Below are 11,914 nucleotides of genomic sequence, written 5' to 3'. Positions count from 1 at the left end.
ACTGCGCTACACAGCTCTGGGGGCACCATTCACATTCAGCCATTGTGCCTCCATGTACTTACTACGATTTCCCAGCAGATGGCAGTGGACCGAGGGGCGCCAGTGAGGCCAGGACTCCCCTCCGAGACTGGCTAGAGGTTACCTGGACCCACAGCTACTCTGGGCATGCAAAAGGACCCGTGCCAGCTTGGGGTACCCGAGAGCAGCTATCTTCATCCGTGCCTTGCCCCCACCCCCGCCTTGACCCTGTTAGCGGACAACAGCAAAAGTCAGGCTCACCCCCGATTTCCCCTCTGCTGGTAAGGTTCTAGTTCTTAAGCGGAATGGTGTTTTCAGAGGTGTTCATTTTATTATGCTTTATACTTTATGTACATGTTACATATATTCATTTTGAATGCTTTGATACAATAAATAAAAAAGGAAAGCACACATATACAAATAAGAATGCCAGTATCACGGGGAAGACCTTGTATCTGCTGAAATTTTTCTTCAATTAGCCTATTCATAAATCTCAGTACTGTTAAGTTAGCAAACATGTCACAATGTACTTCCTGTCTTGATGCTAGAGTTAGAAATCCTTCTCCAGTTAAAGCATTTAGAAAGAATAGTAATGCTTTTTATTTTTTAAAGATTACTTTATATAGCAGGGCAATTTTTCTACTGGAACTCGTAACTGATAGTTGCAGTAGAGGCATGATAGCAGGCTACTTGAGTTTCCTTCAGCCTGTCTCTAGAATTTAAAGCAGGAATTGAATGGCAGGAATTTCTTCCAGAAAGCTGTTACATGTAAGTTTGAACATTACTAGCTGCTGCTCTTGAGCAGTATCTGAGAGATTTCAGAATTTCTGCTCCGTTGCAAACGCTAAAACCTGACCTTAGAAAGGATGCCTGGGTGCAGGAAAAACGCAGCGTTACGTCCAACCCTGTGACAGGGACCGCTAGCTGGGCTCGCTGTCCACCTCCCCACTGCTTCCTCCGTAACGAATCCTGGAATGTTCATTGGCCCACGACAGCCAGAATAAAGACTATTATTTCCTGTTCTCTTTGTAGCTAGTAGGATCAAGTGATTAAGTTTGAGTTGATGAGCCTATGTGGCGTAACTCGAGAAGTGCTCTTAAAGACAGGGGCGGCGTTATCCAGCTGTGTAGCTGTCGGCAGCCTCGACATGGAAGCCGTGTGTTGCGCGTGGGGGGGACCGCGGTCGAGGGAACCGGGAGTCCTGACCCTGCAGTGCTGGAGCAGCGCCGGACCGCCTTCCCAACTTTTCCACGCATGCACAAGAAATAAACTTGTATCTTGTTTAAGTCACTATTTGGGGACACAGCCCAACTAATAAATAGTGTCAAATTTGAGTCTCATTTCCTTAACCTAAAACGTTGATGCAAGTTAGACGCTGCACCTGATGGCGGGTGCATCTACTGCTTAGATGACGGACGAAAGCGGGTTCCCACGGAGAACATCGTGCGTCACAAACGGCTATTTTACGAGGTGCTGAACTCCAAATATCTGACCTCCCACTGGTAAAGCGCATCTGTGGTTTTTGAAAGAAGCATCAAGATCAAAAACTAATTGCCTTTAGACTAGCTTAAGATGCAAAGTGACTGAAGTCCCTTCCCATAAGAGAACTGTAACGAGCAATTTAAACAAAACAAAAATGGTTTGTTTTATTTACAATACTCAATGCATTTTACAAATAACATATTTGCATTCCCTAAGTCTTTTGGAAAGTAATTCCAGTTTGTGCAATGAGTTTACAGAAAAGTCTTAAGACATCTCTTAGACATCTTAAACCTAAATTCTCAATTTTGAAAGATATTTCACACTACATTAACAGAGGACTGTTTTTAATTAAGAAAAATTAAACTCTGTAAATATTGCCTTTCAATTATCTTTAACCCAAATACAAACTGGATTAGCCTGTGAAATAATACCATTAGATTTGGATAAATTATTTCCACTGCTTCCCCCACCCCCAAAATGCATGCACAAAGTAAACATGGTAAATTACATTAACGACATGTTATTTCAACACTTTTTTTTTTTGGACTCTCTCAACTATTGTTTTGCTCAATCTGGGGTACAGATAGGTAGGATTCCAGTCTGGGGAAATCCTAAACCCCACTCCAGAATAGGGAAGGATTTTCAGTAAGTCTGAGGAGACAGGTCAGGATTAGGGAGATTTCTAAGCAGGTTCTCCGAGGAGGCCTCGTCTGCTAATTAGAACCAGGTTCCCCTTCAGGCCTGATGAAGCCTAAAGGAGTCAGTTATCTCCCTACTGACAGTCTGGGGAGCATCTAATGCGAGTCTCCAAAGGACAATAGGTTCCTCTGTCTCCCCTCTTCCGTGAACTGCTACCTTCATTTTAGTGCCTTCTAAGGTTGATGATGGACAAAAGTTCCTGTGTTCAGATTCCAGAAACTGATTTAATGCCATACCAAGATCTTCTGGAACAGGTAAAGAGCAATGAACAATGACACTTTAATTGTGCAAGAGTTTTCATCTCATGCATGTGAAAAAAAATTAATTTTATCACTCATAGCTGCCATCTCTTAAAACATAAAATCCACGTCCTCGCTCTTGAGCTGGAAAGACAAGAGACATCGCCACATCGGATCCACCCATTTAGCAATGCACTTCTCCATCTCCACACTAGATCTCTCCTCAAAAGACAGTGTCCCTAACATCCACTGTCGGTGGCTGTCTGGGAGATACTGAGCCAGAGAAACAAAGCCCAACATTTGACACAGCCAACAAAATTCTAAGATAAAGAAATGGTGAGGTAGAGTTGAGAGAGTTCAACTGAATTTTCTGAGCATAGATCTTTTGGCACATTCTAAAATTATACAGACTCCTTCTCAAACTCTCTGTGACACCTTTACAAAGTGCTGGCAACTTCAGGAATCCTTGATCTATTTAGGAAACATCTATGTAAAGCTCACAGAATAAAGTCATTTGAAGAAATGAATTCCTGGCAGTTGAGCTTATTTACCCCAATATTGAAGCAAATAAACACAATGCTATCCATTTGCTGAATTTATTTAAACAAATCAATTTAGAAATCTCATAGAATGAAACAAGACTTCTGACATGTAAACATACTGCCGTGTTCCTGAAACAGATGGTAACACCTGATAAAAGTTAATAATCGCTTGTTAGGAAAGCTGTCCATTAATAAGGCCAGTCTTCAGCAGTTACTAAAACCATTGTGTTTCTTTAGCTTTCCTAGCGTGACAATGCAATACTATCAAACCACAATCAGATCTAATAAAAGACAAGATTGGATGGACAGATCAGTACCATTGGTTACAGCTGTTAAACAGTTTCATTCTTGGCGCCACGTAAAAACAAGCCAATCACATCAAATAAATCATGGCTTTTTTTCTTTATCACAATTCACTAAGTGATGTTAATTATGGTCCTTGTCAAACACGTTTGGTAAAGGCTATTTACAGTGTACATGGCTGAGCATGCACTATTTATAGTTACAAAGATACCTGCCAGTTTATTACAATAGAATTACACAGTGCCTGAAAATGGTGAAACATCTCACACGTCATTTAAATCAATAGTTTCAAGCAGAAAACGTTCCTTATTTGACCACAATTGCAATAATTACATGAAAATTCTTATAAAAACACGAATCCCCCTCAAGAAATTGATGCATATTCTACGCACTATAGGTTAAGGCAGTAAAAAAATGTATTCCTGATAACTGGAGGTCTTGACAATGTCAATTAAAGCTGTCCGACTCTAGTTTTTCATTCTCCATCGTATACTCAAAGTTCTGTCTGTGTAACTAATCTGTGAAAGATTTCATTTTTAAAGTTGAAGAAGTATTAGCAATGAAGAGAAGAGCTGACGTTGGAAAAAGAAACTGCTAGGGAAAGGGAGAAATGTTAAGTTGCATTTTGCCTGAAAGTTTTCAAATTCTAAACAAGAGCATTATTTGTGAGTCTGAACCTTAAAAGTATAAAACAAATACATATAGTTTACCTTTCTTAATTTAAAATATACTGAACTTTGAACAATTCAAGTAATGTAAGACTATCAAAAATAACTTCATAAGCCATACAAGCATCAACTGCATGTTCAATGTTTTTAATTAAGAACTTTTTAAAAACTGTAAACTAAACCAGGAGTTTAGTTAACAAATGGTAAGTGACCTTTTATTTGCACTTGTGATTCCTTTAATACAAATTGCTACCAACATATATGTAAAGATATGGCAGATTATGCATTTGATCAAAGCACTTTGATTTAAGCATAAAACAGATTCAAATGGTTTAAGTTCCGTGCATAAAGATCGCAGATGCTGCCTACGCACCCGCAGGCAGCTCTCTCTCTAATCAGAATCCTTTATTCCTCAGCTGCAGATGAGACAGGGCACAAGCTGTTGTAAACAGGGCACTGCTGTAAAACCAGGATAATATTCTTAAATTAAGATCGTTCTCGTTCAATTGAAAAGACTTTCCCCAAGTGTCTTCCAGCACTGGAGTATATTCTGCTGACCTCTGAATTTCATAAATTAACTTTCCTTTGATTCCATTTTTACGGTGGTTGTGTTCACAGTTTTGTTCTAAAAATTGGTTTGAATTTATATAAAACTCTGTACATGTTCACAAATTATTGCATAAACAGCATAATCTTCCAGACAGTGTTTGAAAACACATGTCCAATTCAGGAAAAATATATTCACGTTTCCCGTCTGGCTTTTTTCTTCTTTTTTATTTGTTTGGGAGATTCCCAGCTAGTTTCAGACTTGGCTAAAGGGAAAAAAAGAAAGAAAAAACAGGAGTAAATACTGTTATGTCTCAAAAATGTAAAGGTAGCATCAACGGAGACATGCGTTGAAATAGCTCCGCCGGTAATGCTTCAACCTTTGTGTTTACGTCCCCAGCCCCAGGGACACGTTCTGTAGGTGAGTCCACGGCTGCCGGCCCCTTTTCCTCTGAATCCCAGTGTATTGTTTTTTTATGACATGGGAGGTATTTCACCGGTTTTGATCTAGAAAACCCACCATTTAATACGGCTCAATCTGAGTGATGAAAGTGAAAATGGGCAAAAATGGACACTGAACGGAGCTGGAGGGAGCAACAGAGGGAAAAAAGGCACAGAACAATTCCCAGCCCCAAGAACATGCGCACAGGAAAAGGGAGGGACCAGACAGACAAGGGCATGTATCAAATCCTCCACCGTCCATGTCCCTGGCCGCCCCCTCTTGCTTGGAGTGATTTCAGTCCCTGGGCCCTCACAGCTGAGGTCCACAGGGTTCCAAGAAATCCAGCCTTTGCCAAGGAAGGAAGGATTATCTATCAATCCAATCCATCAGCCTTCTAAGGTATTAACGCTTATCAACAGTACAAGAACACACAAAAGAACCAAAACGGAGGATTACTCACTCTGTGAAGGAGGCACACTATTTTGCTTAGTATTTGACTTGGATTTATCTGTCTCTTGTAGCATCGGTGGCACTTGGGACGAACTCTTGTCAGAATCACTTTTTGATAAAAGAACAGATGGCTCGGGAGAAATAGCAGGTGGAAGAGTCTTGATAGGCTATTTTGGGATAAAATTATCTTAAGTTCTTTTGTAAAAACTTTCAAATAAAATTAAATATCATAGTAATACCAAGAGGCTGTTCAGGAACAAGTGAATACTAACACCGTTTCCAAACAATTTACCAGCGGAAGCACTACAACTCGTGCCTGCCCTCTAGCGGCATAACCAAATAAATCCTTACCCACAATAACAAATGGACGAAAGTATAAAATTAGAAGATGTTTACGGAATCTCAAATAGGGGTGAATAATTCCATCTCCATGAACCTTTACATTTTTCTTTTTCATTACAAATATAATGATTTTATATGTTTTAGTAACTCAATGTCCACTTCTTACCAACTCTTTAATTCCTCAAAACTTTTTCATGTGAAAGACAGAAAAAGGCTAATTTCTGAAATACCTATAGGGGATGCTCCCTTCTCTGCTTCTTGAGAGGTAAGGCTAACTCAACTCAAACAGGGCAGCAATCACTTCCGTTTCCTACCCACAGAAAATGGCGGCCTCAGACAAAAGCGAACTATGGCTACTAGTCCTATCCATTAAAGGAAGCAGTAAAACTCAGGTCCAAATTTCCAGAGTTCTATCCAGTCTTTTAGTGAAATCATAATGCTGAGGGCCTAGGCTCCTACGCCTTGCTTCTCCCCACCAACCTGGAAGCAGAAAGGCCTCTGTGAGACCTGTTAATGCATGGTCAGGAGAGGTAAGGATGGAAACCCCAGTATTTGGAGTGCCTTGAGGCTGTAACAGAGATCATCAATTCATCCTTAGCCTTATCAACATGACTGAATATAGAAACAAGGCTAAGTGATGTTTCTCTTGCCCCTTGTTCCGCTAGGCTTTGTGGGTGTAAGAAAGCTCAATGGAAAAGGAAACAAGAAGAGGAAGCTGTGTGCACGCGGGTAATTACTAGGATTCCTTCCTTCTGTTTCAGGTATCTGAAAGAAGCTGCATTTGTCCTGCTTGGCTCAGCTTTCTTATTAGTGTTCTCCATATTTATTTCTTACCCAAAAGTTTTAGTATTTATTTCCAGTATTCTTTCTCCCCTCTATTCTCTCCACTTAATCTATGGTAAATCACAGAAGGACTCAAATAGTCTTTACAAAATGGCTTCTGAAAATGACTTACTAGTAAGTAAAACATCAAAATGTCAAATGACCCTTTGTCGCCCTACTATTAAACCTATGCATGTACTGAGATCACATCCTTACATCTCAAAAGGGAATTCTTCTCTTAGGGAATTAAAAGCATCAAATCCAAATAGGAACTATGGTTAAGATTTTATTTTGGCACAAGACTGTTACCAATTACTTCTTTTGGCGGTAACTCAGGTTCTTCTTTTTTAAAGATTTTATTTTATTTTTTTAAAGATTTTATTTATTTGACAGAGAGAGAGACAGCGAGAGAGGGAACACAAGCAGGGGGAGTGGGAGAGGGAGAAACAGGCTTCCCGCAGAGCAGGGAGCCCGATGCGGGGCTCGGACCCTGGGACCATGACCTGAGCCGATGGCAGACACTTAACGACTGAGCCACCCAGGCGCCCCTAAAGATTTTAAGTAATCTCTACACCCACTGTGGGGCTGGAACTCACAACCCCGAGATCAAGAATCACATCCTTTACCAACTGAGGCAGCCAGGCGCCCCTGTAACTCAGGTTTGTGTCTGAAGCTGTTTCATTAAATATGTACACTTCAAAAAGGCAGATTTTTTTTGATCTGCTTTGCTCTCTGATATATCCTCAAATAGTGTGTGGCAGTGTAGTGGGTTCTCAATAAATTTTTTTGAATGAGCATATAAATGAACCATGCAACTCTAGTAGGATTTCATAGATTTCTATACAATTTACCTTTTTAGAAATTACATTTTAAAAAACTATGCATCACTGGCCTAGACCTCTTGTAAAATGATCCTTTCGGACACATCAAAATTTTCTACCAATGGCACATATTTCAAGAACCTGTCACCAATTTTAAACAAATGTTAAATTTTGAGAGGTTGGACCACAGTCATTATATATTATGGCATGCTTTTAGGAAAATGCAACCAGTTACATTTTCTCTAAGCCATCTATCCCCTGTATGTTTAAATATTTAATAGGAGAAAACATAGTCTATTGGTTCTGGTTTCACCACTGTCAGGCAGCTTGGGACTAGTTATTTAAGTTCTCCAACCTCATTTATATAATAGATCTTACCTTTCTCATGGGGTTGTTATGAGGGTTAAATTAGTGTATTTAAAATACTCAGCACTTTAGTGATTAGCAATGCTTAGCATTTAGTACTTCGATAAAATATGAGTTATGACACAACTCTCAAGTCATCAAAATTTTATTCCTTAAATATCAAAAAATTACCTGGCTATTTTTGATGAGTGCTTCAGCTGGATCACTAGTGCTTATGGTCTTCAAAGAAAAAGCTTTTTCCTGTTTTGGACGGACTTTTGAGGTATTCACTGGAAGCTCTTCCCTAATCTCTTTTTCTAATTCTTCTGTGTCCTACAGAGAAAAGTAGTCTATTAGATGATATAAATCACTCTTTTTTACTAATTAAAAATCTATCTGGTTTGTAGTGTTAATGTCCAAAAGATATTCCAAGAAAATAATTTCACTTCAGTAACTGTTCAAACAGCTTAATAGAGCATATAAAAACAATCATTCAAAGATTTAAAATATACAGGTACATCTGGAACAACAGTGATCATCCCTGCTCTCGCCAGGGACTTAAATCAATTGGGAATTAAAAACCAATACACTCCCATCCCCAAATGCAAACCATTCTAATTTACTAAACCAACTAAAACGAAATAAACTAGAATTCTGTCTTTTAAACAAAATACACAGTGAATCAGGTGATACTCGAACTAAGATTTTGGAAGTAACATTTCAGTTAATGACTTCTTTAAGGAACAAAATATTTGTACATAAATACATTCTGTAGATAAATGAGGCTGACACAGTAGAAAGTACTTTTCAGGGGCGCCTGGGTGGCTCAGTCGTTAAGCGTCTGCCTTCGGCTCAGGTCATGATCCCAGGGCCCTGGGATCGAGCCCCGCATCGGGCTCCCTGCTCGGCGGGAAGCCTGCTTCTCCCTCTCCCACTCCCCCTGCTTGTGTTCCCTCTCTCGCTGTGTCTCTCTCTGTCAAATAAATAAATAAAATCTTTAAAAAAAAAAAAAAAAAGAAAGTACTTTTCAGTTCTGGTCTGCTGCAGCCTCGTTGTGTAGTGTCAAAGACAAATAATTTCATTTCCCTGAACCTTAGTTTCCTCCCTCAACTATAAAATAAAATGTGCCTAGATAATTTCTAAGGTCTTATCCAAGCTTTAACATTTCCATTCTTAGGCCATCAGACTTTATTTTTTAAAAAAGACTTTATTTATTTAACAGAGAGAGAGAGAGACAAAGAGCACACACACAAGCAGGGGGAGCAGTAAAGGGAGAGGGAGAAGCAGGCTCCCCGCTGAACAGGGAGCCCGATGAGGGGCTCGATCCCAGGACCCTGGGATCGTGACCTGAGCCAAATGCAGATGCTTAACTGACTGAGCCAACCAGGTGTCCAAAGGCCTTCAGACTTAAAAAAGTTTCAACAAAGCAATTCTAAAGCACATTACATGCTTAGGTATGTGAAATAAATATGAAGTAGAATACATTAAACAGGACCATCGTTGCTAAGTGTATTGTTCTTTAGCCAACACATACATATAAACCACTGGCTAGGATGATCTTGGAAGTTTTCTGCCAATACCGATATTTTATAAAACTTGTTCAGGATGGTAGTGGGTTTAGACAGTAATAGAAATTTTGTTGTGAATTTAAGTTGAAGAGTAGCTCTGGAAGTATATATGTAGGACTTGCCATCTGCACAAAATTAACGTGATGACATCAGTGAGTTTTACCCTAAGCTGTATTCTAAGAGTAAGACGCCCGCCAACCACGTACCCACAACTAAAAAGAACAAATTCCCAAATGTATTACGGACAGGATACTATGTTCTATGAACCTGACACAGAATTTCACGGTTGTCTCATTTAATTCTCAAAGCAACCTATGCAGTTAAGTCACTTGTACAAAGAAAAACAAACAAAAACAACTAGTAAATGGCAAAACTGAAATTTGAATACAGATCTGACTCCAAAGCCTGTATACTTACTCACTGTTATTTATTTAAAAGATTTACTGATTTAAGAGAGAGACAGAGGGAGGGAGGGAGGGGCAGAGGGTGAGAGAGTCCCACGAAGACTCGGCGGTGAGCGCAGAGCCCGATGAGGAGCTCAATCTCATGACCTGAGATCACAACAGGAGCCAAAACCGAGTCAGATGCTTAACCAACCGCGCCACCCAGCTGCCCCATACTCACTGTTATTTTTAAAAACCTATCAAACATTTTTAAAAGGAGTATCAGAATACCAAAAGAACTTCCACAAGTTAATGACCTTTGCCAGTAAGTTGAAATTTACAGATTACATCTGTCCGACAAAATTTCTTTTTAAAAGGAACTCATCTAATCCACAAACCAGAAAAGCAATCTTTAGTAAAGGCTATAAATTTAAGTCACAGAAGTCCAGGAAAAGTTTGGCTAAACAGAGTTCAGACAGTATTACCAACAAAAGACAGCTGTCAATAATGGTTCTCGTCAGACAGCTCAGCTAACAAGAGAAGCACCCTTATTATGTAGTGTATCCACTGAGCTCAGTTACATATGTTACTGTGAGAAAAAACTAGCACTGAAAATGGATTAGTGTCATTTATGATGGGCTGTGCCTCCCTCAACAAAAAATGAATGCAACATGTATTTCCTTATATAGCAACTTTTCCCAAAGAGAATAAATAGGAAAATTACTATGTAGGCTATCCTCTAGAAACTCTGGCTATCTCCTACATTTAAAGGAATAAAAACAAGTAGCCACATGTTTGTAGGTAAGGAATAAGATTTTCATAATTTGTAATATAATGGTGATAGTGCTTTCAAAGAGAAACCCATGCATACTTCTAGTAATCTAGTATGTTTGCAATTAAAATACCTTTGTTTTCATCTATATTGTCACTTAAAAATTTTCCCAATAGGAGCGACCAATGAAAAAAGAAGGAAAATGGAGGAGTGACAGAAGTAGAAAGTTTCTGTCAGAAGCCAACAAGCAGATGGAAGATACTAAGTGAAGGTATTAAGAGGATACTAAGTGAAACAGACAGCAGACTCAGAGTGACACTCCACTTGTGACCCACATGTTGTTCTGAGCTAAAATTCTAACTTGCTAAATTCCAGTTATTCAAAAGGCATTTGTGTATGTGAGAAATACACAAGGTTACCTCTTTTTCCATTTCACCTTAATATAAATCAAAATGCATCTAATTTAATTTATTACTTTGGGGTTTACACCTTTGGTATGATTTTTTTAGAGCAATAGTTATTATTACAGTAGGATATAGAAGATCTTTAAAACATTCTGTGACTTTTTAAATGCTCTGCAAGTAAACCTATCTCCTAAAGTGTCTTTTAACTCTACATATTCTTAGTACCTGCATATTATCTTTTCACATTTGAGCAGTAGGTGCTTAACGAATGACATCTGTTTTGATACTCTACCTGTGCTGGAGAGTTATCTTCACCTTGCTTCTTCTTTTTCTTTTTTTTCTTTTTAGATTTCCCAGTTGGAAGAGCTCCCTCTCCCTTTTCTTTATCATCATCTGAAACCTGATGTTAAAAGCAAAAGTATTAAGTGAAACAATTGGTTAAGTTTTCATTATTCAGAAATTATGGAATAATTTCATTCATTAGGCTCAGTCTTTATCTCCTAAATGCTAAGTAAGAATTAGTAATGAGTAATAAAATGGATCTAAAATTACATATTTAAAAAGAACAAAGTACACGGAACTTCATTCCCCTATTATCTATGATAGACCACCTTTTTTATTTTTTTTTACATATTTCTGATTGTTTTTATATGCTCTGTTAAGAGAATGACAAGCTACCGAGTGGGAGAAAATATTTGCAAACCATATATTCAACAAAGGACTCGTGTCTCAGACTATATAAAAAACACTAAAAATTCAACAGTAAACAATCCAATTAGAAAATGTGTAAAATATATGAACAGACATCTCACAGAGAGAGGACAGACAGATGGCAAAGTAGCACATGGAAGATGTTCCACATCATCAGATATTAGGGAAATGCAAAATTAAAATCACAGTGAGTTCACTACACACCTACCAATAACGGCTAAAATAAAAAACAGTGACAAGCAAGTTCTGGCAAGGATTCAGAGAAATACGATCACTCATTCTAGCCCCAAGCCAAAAACAATCCTGATGTCCTTCAACAGAATGACTGAACAATCTGAGGCATATCCACACCATGAC

General features: G+C 38.7%; 1 protein-coding gene across 8 annotated transcripts in view; it reads right to left on the bottom strand.

The window, feature by feature from the left end:
- Positions 1-327: 327 nt before the first annotated feature.
- MTDH (metadherin) overlaps positions 328-11,914 on the bottom strand; it is a 58,630-nt gene continuing 47,043 nt past the window's right edge. For all 8 annotated transcript variants that reach the window (XM_025870880.2, XM_025870886.2, XM_025870879.2 and 5 more), the window contains 4 exons: positions 11,139-11,246; positions 7,912-8,052; positions 5,400-5,556; positions 328-4,763 (listed from right to left, as the gene is read on the bottom strand). In XM_025870880.2, the coding sequence (XP_025726665.1) occupies positions 4,693-4,763; positions 5,400-5,556; positions 7,912-8,052; positions 11,139-11,246 (477 nt within the window). In that variant the 3' untranslated portion in view covers positions 328-4,692. The remainder of the gene's footprint in view (positions 4,764-5,399; positions 5,557-7,911; positions 8,053-11,138; positions 11,247-11,914) is intronic.

This window comes from Callorhinus ursinus, unplaced genomic scaffold (assembly GCF_003265705.2).
Source record: "Callorhinus ursinus isolate GAN/ISIS: 27379988/994484 unplaced genomic scaffold, GSC_fseal_2.0 scaffold5, whole genome shotgun sequence".
Taxonomy (NCBI): domain Eukaryota; kingdom Metazoa; phylum Chordata; class Mammalia; order Carnivora; family Otariidae; genus Callorhinus; species Callorhinus ursinus.
The sequence above is the reverse complement of the archived record's forward strand: the minus strand, read 5'-3'. Positions and strand labels throughout refer to the sequence as shown.